Source organism: Mus caroli, chromosome 16 (genome assembly GCF_900094665.2).
Source record: "Mus caroli chromosome 16, CAROLI_EIJ_v1.1, whole genome shotgun sequence".
Lineage (NCBI taxonomy): Eukaryota > Metazoa > Chordata > Mammalia > Rodentia > Muridae > Mus > Mus caroli.
The window spans coordinates 28,966,362-28,980,519 of record NC_034585.1 but is presented as its reverse complement, the minus strand read 5'-3'; the positions used below and the strand labels follow the sequence as shown (position 1 = coordinate 28,980,519).

The window sequence follows — 14,158 nt, the reverse complement described above, 5'->3', positions numbered from 1 at the left end:
TCACTCTGTAGCCCAGGCTGGCCTCGAACTCAGAAATCCGCCTGCCTCTGCCTCCTGAGTGCTGGGATTAAAGGCGTGCGCCACCACGCCCGGCTGATTTTTGGATTTTTATTACTAGGTCTTCCATAGCTCTGGCTGCCCTGGATCTCACTACTGTAGGTTAGCTGGCATTGAACATAAGGCCAACTTCCTGCTCCTGTAGAAATGCTGGGGGGTTAGAGGTGTAACCACTACACTCAGCTCTTTGGGGTTGTTTGTTTGAGATAGGGTCTTACTATACAGGCCAAGCTGGCCTCAAACTCAGAGATCCATCTGCATCTGCTTCCCAAGTCCTGGGCTCCTCGCTCCTTTTGAAACAGCGTTCACTACGTATCCCAGATTGGCCTTGGATTTGGGATCCTCTTCCTCCATTTTTTCTCATGATGGGATCAAGGCAACAGCTACGATGCCAGGTTACATAGTTCTTAGAAGAATTTGCTTTAGAGTCACTTGAGGGCACATAACAGCAGATTGCTATGGCCTATGCAGGAGTTGCAGCTTTACTATGTCTTGGGGGTGGGGAGCTGAGAATTTTGATTCTTACATTCCTTGATGATGATGATGTTCTGGTCTGGTGACTACTGCTGAGATTTATAAGCACCAAGAGGATATAGGTTTTATGCCTGAAGTTAGAGGGACTGCTCTGTGAGACTAGAGTCTTGTCTACTCTGACAAGAGCCTGTGTACAGTCTCTAGCACTGAATAAGTGGCAAAGACTGGTAGGAACATTGCCTTAGATGACAGAGAAACCAAGAAATCTAAGGGTAGCATGTAAGACCTGATATTTCTTTTGGCTAAGGTAATTTTTATAGCTAGAAGTGATTATGCAAACCAGGCAGTGGTGGCAAATACCTTTAATCCTAGCATTCAAGAGACATAGGCAGATGCATCTCTGTGAGTTTGAGGTCAGCCTGGTCAACAGAACTAGTTCCAGGACAACCAGGGCTGCACAGAGAAACCATGTCTGGAAAAGTAGAAAACCAAAAAAGAGGAAAAAAATGAATTAACAATTACCTTAACCTCCAGTGTAGGAATTATAAAACTAACGCAGTCTGAAAGGTATGAATTTGGAGCCTCAGGCCTCTCTAACAACCATGAAAAGGCACAGTCATTTCTTTTTCTTTCTTTTTTGGTTTTCAAGTCATGCTTTCTCTGTGTAGTCCTGGTTGTGCTGAAACTCACTCTGCAAAACAGGCTGGCTGCAAACTCAAGAGATTCACCTGCCTCTGCCCCCAGAGTGCTGGAATTAAAGGCATGTTAACAATGCTAATGAAACTTCAAAATAGATTCTTGTGTTAATTATATAATGTGTGTGGGAAATTTTTTTTGTTTTTTTTTTTTTGTTGTTGTTGTTGTTTTGTTTTGTTTTTTTGAGACAGGGTTTCTCTGTGTAGCCCTGGCTGTTCTGGAACTCACTTTGTAGACCAGACTGGTATCGAACTCAGAGATCCACCTGCCTCTGCCTCCCAAGTGCTGGGAGTAAAGGCGTATGCCACCGCACCCGGCTTTATAATGTGTTTTCTTTCTCTCCTTCCTCCTTCCTTCCTTCTCTTTCTCTTTCTAATATGTTTTTTAATGTTTTTAAAATTTTTTATTTTAAGTAACTTTGTGTTTTTCTGCATGTGAGTCTTTGTAAAGGTGTTGGACTTCCTGAAGCTAGAGTTATAGACAGTTGTCAGCTGTCATATGGTTGCTGGGTATTGAACCCAGGTCCTCTGGAAGAACAGCCAGTGTTCTTATTTGCTGAGCCTTCTCTCCAACCACACACACCTTTTTTTTTTTTTTTTTTTAAGGTTTATTTAATGCTCTGTTTTCATGCACACCAGAAGAGGGAATCAGATCCTATTATAGATGGTTGTGAGCTGCGATGTGGTTGCTGAGAATTGAACTCAGACCTCTGGAAGAGCAGCCAGTGCTTTTAACCACTGAGCCATCTCTCCAGCCCTCCATCCCACCCCTCTTTTTTAAAATAAAAAGTTTTTTTTTTTTAATTAAAAATCTAGGCCTGGCCAGATATGAGTGAATGTCTTTAATCGTGGTAGTCAGGAGAATAGTCAGGTAGATCTCTGTGAGTTGAAGGTCAGCCTGATCTAATACAGGTCAGCAAAGACTGCAGAGAAAGAGCCTGTATCAAAAAACAAACAAAAAACCCAAAACAAATGAGGAAATGAAGGCTTGGGAATGTAGATTAGTTAGAAGAGTGCTAAGTCATGGGTACAAAACCCTGCCTGCATTTGATGCCTTCGAACCATAAAAAACTGGGTATGGCAGCACACACCACAGGAAGATCAGAAAGTCAGTACCATCTGTAGCTACAGTAGAGTGTGAGGTCAGCCTAAGCTACATGTTACAAACAAACAACAAACAAACAAAACAGCCATAGTGTTTCATGCCTTTAATCCCAGCACCCATGAGGCAGGAGGATTTCCGTATTTGAGGCCAGCCATAGTCTACAGAGGGAGTTGCAGGACAGACAGGGCTGTACAGAGAAACACTATCTCAAAAATAAGAAACAAAACAAACCAACAATAAAAGCCCCCAACAAAATCTTTGCTCTGTTCATTTTCTTGTGAAGTTGAATGTGGGTGCAGCGTGCTGTAACCTGGCTGACTGTGTTTGCTCTGTGTTTGCTCTAGGTCCACTTCTTCAACAGCTTTTTCCATAGACAGCTGGTAACCAAAGGCTATAATGGAGTTAAAAGATGGACGAAGAAGGTATTCTGTTTCCTTTTGTACTGAATTTGAAATCGATAACCTACTCTTGGTGGGAAGGTTGGAAATTACTGATATTATGGTGTGAGTCAGGACCTTCATGAGAGTGTTTACTATTTTCTGTCTTAATGTTTGGAAAGTAGAACACTAGTAAACTCCTGAGTCAAATGAGGATTAGAATGCATTTTAAGGAGGGGGCGCCAGTCCCGGAGTTCATGATTGCAGCATTGCTATTCGCCTGCTGGACAACTTGGACAAGGCCTTTAGCTTGTTTTTTATTGCTGACTGGTAACATGCAAAAGTAGCTAAGTCCCTCACTCGGAGGACCTTTGCTTTGCAAGTGTTTGTGTCACTGAGCTACAAGTATGAGTGAAGTTCAGACTGGTCTCCAACTGCTTCAGCCTCCCCAGTGAAGTTAGAGTCTATTGTTTGGTATTTTGACAGAATTACCAGTAAATTCAAACTCAAATAATTAATGTAGAAATAATTTTGTTTTGGGTTTGTTTTTTTAAAAGGCCTCAGCTGGTGTAGCTCAGGCTGCTCTCACTCAGTATGCAGCCCATGCTGAAGTGTGAGGCTGCTCTGGGCTATGTGAAACTCTTCCTTTTGTTTCCTTGTTGTAAGAAGATGCTGGGTGAGGTGGTGTACGCCTTTAATCCTAGCTCTCAGGAGTAGATCTCCGTGAGTTCAAGGCCAAGCCTGACCTAGTAAGTTCCAGGCCAGCCAGGACTTTACAATGAGATCCTGTCTCAAACCAACCGAACAACCAAAACTTAAGAGAATAACTCTTTTTTTTTTTTTTTTTAAATTTGAGACAGGGTTTCTCTGTATAGACCTGGCTGTCCTGGAACTCACTCTGTAGACCAGGCTGGCCTTGAACTCAGAGATCTGCCTGCCTCTGCCTCCCGAGTGCCGGGATTAAAGGTGTGTGCCACCACTGCCTGGTAGAGAATAACTCTTAAGTCAGTGGGTAAGGTTTATTTCTTCATTTAGACACCTGGAATTCACTTCATAGCTGAGAACCACCTTGAGTTTCTGATCTGCTTCTGCAGGGCACTGCTTGCATTACCAGAATGGGCAAACATGCCTGATTGATGGAGTGCTAGAGGGATCCAATCCAGGGCTTTGTAGATTGAGGCAAACACTACCAAATGAGCCATATCCCCAGACCTAGAAATAATTTTTTATCTACAAATCTGAGGAGAGTGATACAGTTTAGTGACTTAACTAGCTATAGCTTGAGCAAATTTCCTAATTCTGAAAGTCAGTCGTTCTCTGTACAAGAGCACCTCTCGCCCTTACTTTGCTGGGAGGAAAATTAGATTATATTTAGCAAACCACTAAATACATTTTAACTACACAGTAAAATGCTAATTGTCATGATTAACATTGAGACTCACCAAGTGTGCATTTCAGTTTGTTTGATGATCCAATCACTAGGTCTTTTTTTAAGGAAATCTGGAAAAAGAAAAAAAGAAGATGCTCATGAGATTGCTAATTTTAGTAAAATTACATTTTTAAATAAACTGATACCCCAGCTAGTTAGAATTTAAAGTCATTGATAAGCCCTATGGTTTTTAGTCACTATTTCTTATAGTAAATATATTTTAAACTGATAAAATACTAACAATGCCAGAAATTAAAAGATGTGCCATTAATTTCTTAAAGGTTTTTAATTTTCATTTAACTTTATTATTATTTTAAATGGTTTTAGAGTGATGTTGGCTCTTACAGAGGACCCAAGTTTGGTTCCCAACATCCTCAGGATTGCTTACAACCATCTGTGACCCCAGCTCCTGGGGTACCAGGCACAGATGTAGAATATTTACATTATGCAGGTAAAACACTCAGCACATAAAATAAGAATGAACAAATTTGTAAAAATTAAGATGCTGTGAAGGCAGAGTTAAGGTGGCCATGACCCACTGTGTGGATGCTCTGCAAAGTGGTGAGTGTCCCTGCCCTTGAGTCACGTTACAGCCTCTGTGCTAATAACAGAATTCAAATACTTGAATTCAATTTATAACCAGCTTGGCCTTGAACTCTGCTTGAGGTCTGCCTGCCTCTGCCTGAGTGCTGAGACTAAAGGCATGTGGGACCACTGCTCTGCTCCAACTTCTATTTATTAAGCTTTTTCATAGTTGAAAGGCAAGAGTTATGTTTCTGGGATTGATAATTTGAAAACAAAAGGCTAAACCACTAAACTACACTTCATTTGTCCCTCCTCCATCAGTCACATGCTGTTGTGTGTTCCCTTTCTTTCTTTCTTTTTTTTTTTTGTTTTTCGAGACAGGGTTTCTCTGTGTAGCCCTGGCTGTCCTGGAACTCAGTTTGTAGACCAGGCTGGCCTCAAACTCAGAAATCCACCTGCCTCTGCCTCCCAAGTGCTGGGATTAAAAGCATGCGCCACCACTGCCCAGCGTGTGTTTGCTTTCTTAAAACACCCAAGTTTCCTGTGTTTCTCTCTATAATCTCCCTCTCCCTCTCTCCCCTCTCTCCCCTTTCCCTTCTCCCTCTTTCCCCCTCTTCCTCTTCTTCTCCCTCTCCCTCCCCCTTCCTCCCTATGTCCCCCCCCCCATGTTCCTCATGTGCACTGTGATATTCTCTCTATAATTACCCTTTCAGTTACTTTCTTTTCTCTTCTCCCAAAAACCTAGGGTGTGTAGCCCAGGCTTGTAAGGTGCACTCTAGGAACCCGGGTGTGCAGCCTCTTGGTCTGTAATCCTAGCATGCAGAAGGCTAAGGTGTAAGAGGGTCATAAATTCAATGCCAGCAAGGATTTCTGGATAATGTCTCAAAAAAACAAAAACAACAAAACAAACAAAAAAACTCCAAAAACAAGACCAGGAAGGAGCTTGTTGTTCTGGTAGTATTTCTAGTTCTAACCATTGTGGAATTCCAGAAATGTGAAATCTAGTCGGCTTTTAGAGTACATTTAGTTTTTAAACGTTATTTTAAAAGATTTTATTTATTTTATATATGTGAGTACATTTTCGCTATGAGCCACCATGTGGTTGCTGGAATTGAACTCGGAAACTCTGGAAGAGCAGTCAGTGCTCTTAACCACTGAGCCATCTCTCCAGTCCAGTTTTTAAACATTTAACAAATTCCCTTACCTTTGGGGTGTGTGTGTGTGTGTGTGTTTGTGTGTGTACATATGTAGAGACCTGTTTTGGGTATTGTTCTTCTAGGGAGCCATCTATATTGCTTTTTGGTTGGTTTGTTTGTTTTTGAGGCAGGGTTTATATATAGCCTTGGGTGTCCTGGAACTCAGTATGTAGAGGCCCACTTGCTTCTACCTCTCAGTGCTGGGATAAAAAGCATGTGTGCTCCTGGCCCACGTTGTGATTTGAAACATGGTCCCTTACTGCCCTAGATCTTGACATGTAGGCTGGGCTGTTTGGCCAGCATGCTCTAGGGATAGGCCTATTTCAGTCTCTCCTGGGCTGGGATTGATTATAGGTATGTCTTACACACCCAGCTTTTAAATTCTAGCCTGGGGATCAGTCTGAGAGCAGACATTTTACCCACTGAGCCATCCCCTAGCTGAGGTAGGCTAAGCACTTCTAGGCGGTGGTAGATGGGGAAGAGAAACTTTGTCTCATGTCACAGTCAATAGAAGCTAATGAGAGAGTGCTTCAGTCAATAGAAGCTAATGAGAGAGTGCTTCATGGAGTTTGCTTGTGGAACAGAAGGAAGTGGGATGCCATCGGCTTTGGTTGGTTTGATTTTTAGATATGTATGTCCCTGGCTGTCCTGGAACAAGCTCTGTAGACCAGGCTGGCCTCTGCCTCTGCCCTCTCTGCCCCTCTGCCTTCTCACTATGAAGGCATCTCTAGGGTCACTATGTAGGCATGATTGCTTAGAAACCATTAGCCACTGGTGACCCACTAACTTTATTCATTCTCTCTCCCCTAATTCACTGAAGTAGAAGGTTGGGATTGAGAATCCTTACTGTTTGGCCACAGGTGGTTTCCTTGGCAACCAGGTGTCATCGTTGTCACCCCCCACCCCCTTCATTCAGGCTTTCTCCAAAATTACCTCATTAACTTAAGTCCGGTGCATTTAGTTTTCTTTCATTTTTGCTGCTTCTCTGATTTCCCCACCCCCACCCAATCCCAATACTTACTCTCTCTCCCCCCCTCCTTTTTCTTCTTCTCTTCCCCCTTGCCATTCTTTACTTTCTTTCTTTCTGTTTCAGCTTTCTGAGTGTCTGGATTACAGATGTGTTACATTGTATTTGGCTGCATTTTTTACTTTCCCATAAATGGAATAGGAATCTTTTAAAGAGCTCTAAGTGACATCTAGTTTATAGTTTACATTCCAGTTTTTGCTCTAGGAATCCTGAAGAATATCAGACTTGATGGATGGGGGTAAGACAGGGATAGTGGTGCTTGTTGGGTCGAGAATGATAGCAGGACAGATGCAAGATGTGGACAAGTGTGATGTGGGAGTGAAATGCACACACTTTCATGGTGTCCTCTGTGTGACTGAAGGAGAGCAAGTATGAAAGATAACCTCAGATGCATGAGTTTTGACTCGATGAGCTATGGTGGCTACAGTAGAAATAGATTGGACAGTTCACTATTTAGGACTTGGTAGAACTAAAAGTACAGATCCAGGGCTCTGGGGTACAGCTCAGTAGCAAAGCACATCCGACTCCATGGGAGGCTCTGGGTTCTGTCCCAACCCCACATTTATATACTTATGTATAGATTGCATAGCACATATATGTAGATGCTATTTCAGCTGGAAATTTTACATGGCTCTGGAAGATAGGGGTGAGCAAACGTTATAAACACAATGAATGGTTTTCTTTGTGTAAAAAGTATATGTTCATGGGAAGTAGTTGAAAAATACATATTACTTTGTTAAATGAAAATAAATTATTCTTTGGATTCTCAAATTAGGAACTAAAAAAAATTGTAGCCATATGTTAAATGCTAAGAAACTAACAAAATCATATGAAAATGGGTGCTTGATAATAAACTGACACTTAACTGAATTTCTATGCAAACCAAACCAAAATAAAGCTGGTGTCATGGTATGTGCCTTCCATCCTAGTACTCCCAACTGAGAGGCATGTGACTCTCTTAGAGTTCAAGGCTAGCCTGGTCTACATAGTGCCCTCTCTGACACTCTCAAACAACTGCATTCACATGCCAATACACAGACATGCTTGTATACACAACACCGACACACACTAATAAAAATAAATGTATACAATGACATCTCTCATTGACTAACCCAGTAGACAACACGTAAGCTCATGAAACCTAACGCAGTCAGTACGATTGCATCAATACACAATAGAGCAACATACCCTAAAAAGGGAGATGGCTCAGCTGGTAAGGTGGTTATTTTCAACTCTGACGCTTCAACCTGAAGTCAGTCCTTGTACCCCTCCTTATTGAAGGAAAGAGCCAGCTCACAAGATGTCCTCCGGAGCTGGGCGTGGTGGTGCACGCCTTCAATCCCAGCACTTGGGAGGCAGAGGCAGGCGGATCTCTGAGTTAGAGGCCAGCCTGGTTTACAAAGTAAGTTCCAGGATAGCCAGGGCTATACAGAGAAACCCTGTCTCGAAAAACCAAAAAAGAAAAACCAAAAAAAAAAAAAAAAAAAACCAAAACAAGATGTCCTTTGACCACACATCTTGTGACATGCATTGTCCATACACACAAAAATACAAATTTTAACGAGTAAAAAAAGTCAGGTGTGGCAGAGCACATATTTAATCTCAGCACTGGGGAGGCGGAGGCAGGCGGAGTATGTGATGAGTTCCAAGAAAGCCAGGACTACATAGAGAGACCCTGTTCCAAAAATCAAAACAAAACAAAAAGGGGTGAAATTTTTTTTTTAAAGACGAAATCTATGTTTCTCTTCTGGTTCCCCTTTACTTCCCATATAGATTGACAGTATATATGTACCCAAGCTAGCCTTGAACTTGTCACCCAACCCAGCTGTATTTATTTACTTTTTTTGCACCTAAGGGACACTTATAAGAACTGATCATATACTTATCCACTAGAAAGTTGTGGAGACATTCTTCTCTCATTATGAATCTAATTGAAAATAGGACCAGGAAATAAAGTGTGGCAGCCAGGGGGGCTCTGTGATAAGTTCCTCACAATACAGGCATGTGGAGGACTTGACGTGGTTTCAAATTCAGTAAGAGACTCTGTCAATGAGACAGGGAAGCAGTGGAGGCAAGACAGCTGACTGAGCCTCTGCTCGGGGCCGAGCCCCTCCCATGTGGACTGTGTGCATACAGGTACATGTGCTGAGACACACATCACACGAACTTCAAAGGGACAACTAAAGTTTTGAGGGGAGCCTTGTAGGATCACACCTAATGGTCCTACTCTGAGTAGGTGGAAGCAAGAGGATCATAAAGGAATTCATGGTCACCAGCATCTACACAATGAATTCAAGGTTCTTCCCAAACACAGAAGAGAAAAAAATGCTGTGAAATCTCATTGTTATCAAGTAGTCACCGTATTCAATTCCAGAAAGCAAATAAGTTAACAGAAGACATAAATAGGGGAAAAGAAGACACAATAAAAGTAATAACAAAATGTGGACAATTGCTTTTTAAGTTTTAGAATTGTATTTCTCTATGTGTGGTAGCTGGTCTGTGTGCAGGTGCCTGCATGCTACAGCACACACAGGAAGGTCCTAGGACAGCTTTGTGGACTAAGTTCTCTTCTCCCACTTCTAGGTGGGTTCCCAGGGATCCAAATTGGTCTCGGGCACAGCAAGCAGCTTGACCCACTGCGCTATCTTGATGGCCCCACAACTTTTACTTTGAGATAGGATCTTGAGGAGTTAAAAATACCAAAGGATAACCAATCAATAGGTACTCCACAAACACTTGTAAAAAATGAGTTTGTTGGGCCTCATCCGTGTGATCCCAGCATTAAGGAGGTGTTCAAGGTCATCCTGTGTTAGAGGGAGAGTTCAAGGAAAAGTGGACTGCAGGAGACCCCATCTAAAAGGACAGGAATAAAAAGCTTGGCATGGCTCTTCCACGGGAGGCCCACACGCCTCCGTCTGTGCCGCCGCCATGTCTCTAGTGATCCCTGAGAAGTTCCAGCACACTTTGCGAGTACTCAACACCAACATCGATGGGCGGCGGGAAATAGCCTTCGCCATCGCTGCCATTAAGGGCGTGGGGCTGAGCTATGCTCATGTGGTGTTGAGGAAAGCAGACATCGACTTCACCAAGAGGGCTGGAGAGCTCACGGAGGATCAGGTGGAGCGTGTGATCCATCATGCAGAACCCACGACAGTACAAGATTCCAGACGGGTTCCTGAACAGACAGAAGGATGTGAAGGATGGGAAGTACAGCCAGGTTCTGGCCAACGGTCTAGACAACAAGCTGAGTGAAGACCTGGAGCGGCTGAAGAAAATTCAAGCCCATAGAGGGCTGAGCCACTTTGGGGGCCTTTGTGTTCGCAGTCAGCACACCAAGAAAGACCACTGACTGCAGGGGCCGTACTGTGGGTGTATCTAAGAAGAAATGAGTCTCTGGGCCTTTGCTGTTAATAGTTTATATACCTATGGGGGGAAAAAAGAAAAGAAAAAGCTTGGCATGGTGGCACATATCTATAGTGAAAGAACCGTGCATTCAAGGGTTGTCTGTTTAACTCCGCATGATTACATTAATTAATTAATTACATCAATTTAGTGTGTGTGTGTGCCTACATGCCATGATACAGGTGTGGAGTTCAGGAACTTTGAATTGTGGGAGTCAATTCTCTCCTCCTACAATGCTGGTTCTGCATTGAACTCCGATCCCAGCTTGGTGGTAGGTGCCTTTACCTGTCGAACCATCTCACCACCCATTTGTAGGAATTAGAAGTGGAATAGCAGTTTTTCTAGATTTGAGAAGACATGTTTTAGGATAAAAAGGGCATGCTAGGATTTTAAGGATATATTTGACCTAAAGGGCATATATTATTGTCAAGAACATTTTCTCCATTTTCACATCAGAGACACAGGGAAGTGATGAGAATAGCCAAGACTGTCTGGTAAAGGTACTAAACCATGTCTGTATGGGTCTTCATCCCCCTCCTCGGTTTTTGAGACAGGTTTCTCTGTATAGCCTTGGTTGTCCTGGAACTCACTCTATAGACAAAACTGGACTCAGACTCAACAGAGACCCACTCGCCTCTGCCTCCTGAGTGCTGGGATTAAAGGCAGGCGCCATCCTACGCCGGCTTTGTGTTTTCTTCTTTTTTAGAACTGTATAAGGAAACATGTTTCCTACATGCTACACTAGGGAGTCAGGGGATAAGAGGGCAAACAAAACTGACAAAACAGAATTGCATGAGATTGCATGTTTTATTAAGACAGTTTTTTTTTTTTTAAGATTTATTTATTTTATGTATGTGAGTACACTGTAGCTGTACAGATGGTTGTGAGCCTTCATGTGGTTGTTAGGAATTGAATTTTTAGGACCTCTGCTTGCTCCGGTCAGCCTCACTCACTCAGGTCAACTCTGTTCACTCTGGCCCAAAGACTTATTTATTATTATACGTAAGTATACTGTAGCTGTCTTCAGATGCGCCAGAAGAGGGAGTCAGATCTCATTACGGGTAGTTGTGAGCCACCATGTGGTTGCTGGGATTTGAACTCAGGACCTTTGGAAGAGCAGTCAGTACTCTTACCTGCTGAGCCATCTCACCAGCCCCCAAGACAAACAGTTGTTGTTTTTTTGGTTTTTTGAGACCGGGTTTCTCTGTATAGCCCTGGCTATCCTGGAACTCACTTTGTAGACCAGGCTGGCCTCGAACTCAGAAATCCGCCTGCATCTACCTCCCAAATGCTGGGATTAAAGGCGTGGCCACCATGTGGGGCTGAGAAACCCTTTCTTGAAAAACCAAAACCAAACACACAAAAAGAGGTGAGACATGGGTTCAAGTTCTGCTTCACCTCTTCCCCATTTTATGATTTTAGTAGGTCAAACAAAGGTCAATAGGTGACCATCACTGTCGTTGGCTGTAGTGATAGCTGTTTCTTTTGCTTCTCTTAACCAGGTGGACTTGTTTAAAAAGAGTCTTCTGTTGATTCCCATCCACCTGGAGGTCCACTGGTCTCTCATTACTGTGACACTCTCCAGCCGGATTATCTCCTTTTATGATTCCCAAGGCATTCATTTTAAATTCTGTGTAGAGGTAAGTTAATATTCTGCCTGTCTTATTTTTTATCTATGATGAACAATGATATACCATAGCTCTAGACAGCAGTAGATGTCAGCGGCTGCTTTGAGGATGACCAGAGGACGTGCTCAGGGCAAGGTGACTGAGCTTCATGCTCTGAGGCCCCCTTTAGAGAGGTGTGGGTGCCCTATTGGGGGTCAGCATTTTTTAAGGAAATGCAAAAACCACATTTTTTTTCCTTTCCTTAAAAAGTGCTTGGACTGGCGAGATGGCTCAGTGGTTAAGAGCACTGGCTGCTCTTCCAGAGGTCATGAGTTCAATTCTCAGCAACCACATGGTGGCTCACAACCATCGGTAATTGGATCTGATGTCCTCTTCTGTTGTGTTAGCAACAGGATGCTCATATACATTAAATAAATCTTAATTTATTTTTTAAAAGTGCTTGAGTATGGATAGAAATTGTTTTTTCTTCATCTCTTTTAGAGCTAATGTTACTTCAAATCTTCTAAATAACTATTATGCTAACACAAAATATTAGAGTTCGGGTAAAGACATGCTCTTAGCTCATCCATCCCAGGCTGCTGGCCATGTACCCCAGACTGGCCAGACACCCTTGAACTTCTTGGTGTTCTTGCCTCTGCTTCCCAAATGCTGGGATCTCAGCCATACACCCTCACACCCTGTAGAGCACAGCTACTATCAACAAGATGGGAAGCACAGCTACTATCACACGATGGGAAGTGCAGTCAGCGTGGCTGGGTTTCCTGCATAATGAAGACCCAGTTAGAACAGTATGCCTGGTGTCAAGCGGTGGTGGCGCACCCCCTTTGTTCCAGCACTCAGGAGGCAGAAGCAGGCAGCTCTCTGAGTTCGAGGCCAGCCTGGTCTACAGAGTGAGCTCCAGGACAGCCCTGCTACATACACATAGAAACCCTGTCTCACAAAACAAAACAAAATAAAACAAACAACCAAAAAGGAAGAATTTATTTATTCCTGGAGCCCATCATCCAAGGATACTGTAGTAAGGAGTGTGCAAAGCCTTAGGGTGAAGACTTTAAAGTTTTAATTATTTGGAGGAAATCTGAATAGCTAGAGAATCAAGCAGACTCAATGTTAAGAAGAGTTCAATTTTCACCAAACTAAAATAACAATTTTTTTTTTCCCCGAAACATGGTCTCTCTGTATAGCCCTGGCTGGCCTGGAACTCACTTTGTAGACCAGGCTAGCCTTGAACTCAGAAATCTGCCTGCCTCTGCCTCCCGAGTGCTGGGATTAAAGGCATACACCACCACGCCTGGCTAAATAACAATTTTTATCTCATCAGTTTGCCATGATTTTGTTTTTATTCTATGATTGAAGGTCTGTATAACCCGTACTGGCATCAAACATATACTCATCCTGCCTTCAGCCTCCTGGAACTATGGTTTACAATGCCATGCTTAGTGTGGAGACCAAGTCTAATATAGCCCAGGCTAGCCATCAGCTTGCTATGTAGTCAAGGATATCTTTGAACTCCTGGTCTTCTTGTCCTTACCACCTAAGTGCTGAGAGGTTAGGTGTGTGTCACCACACCCACTTTACTTGGTGCTGGGGTTAGAGCCAGGGCTTTGTGCATGCTAGGCAAGCATTTTACCCACCAAGCTGCATCCCCAGCCCACTAACGGCAGTTTGAAAGGCCCAGTGAGCTTTTCCTAGAATTCACACTGCAGAACTCATGAGCATGGACTTGAATTGGAATACTGAAGGCAGACTCATCTCTTAGATGTCAAGGCATGTGATGAAAAGTTTAGAATTAAAATGTTATTTATATAAATATAAGATTATATATTAGGGGCAGAGACTGATTGAAACATCCGCCATAAAGTATCCAGAGAACTCAAGTGCGTGCGTGGGGGGTGGGGGGGGGAGAGCTCGAGCGCTCTGATTTAGTATATGGTAAGGTTTAGAAAAGACAGACTATTCAGTTATGGCATTGGGAAAGTTATAGAGGCTTGCACTATACTACTTATAAGAACAGATAGAAAACATTAATGTGCTGGCCTTGATGGTACATGCCTCTAATCCCAGCAGTCAGGAGGCAGATACAGGGGGACCTATGAATTCCACCCAGTGAGGACTACAAAGTGAGACCCTATCTCAAAAGAGAAAAGAGGGCTGGTGAGATGGCTCAGTGGGTAAGAGCACCCGACTGCTCTTCTGAAGGTCCAGAGTTCAAATCCCAGCAACCACATGGTGGCTCACAACCA

The 14,158-nt window shown here is 43.1% G+C and overlaps 1 protein-coding gene and 1 pseudogene across 1 annotated transcript in view; both read left to right on the top strand.

Annotated features, from left to right (window-relative positions):
• The window catches only part of Senp5 (SUMO specific peptidase 5), a 36,692-nt gene that overhangs the window by 18,953 nt on the left and 3,581 nt on the right, over nt 1–14,158 (top strand). The window contains exons 6-7 of the mRNA XM_021184758.2: nt 2,676–2,753; nt 11,790–11,927. Coding sequence (XP_021040417.1) covers nt 2,676–2,753; nt 11,790–11,927 — 216 coding nt within the window. The remainder of the gene's footprint in view (nt 1–2,675; nt 2,754–11,789; nt 11,928–14,158) is intronic.
• Nucleotides 9,388–10,309, top strand: LOC110311442 (annotated as a pseudogene).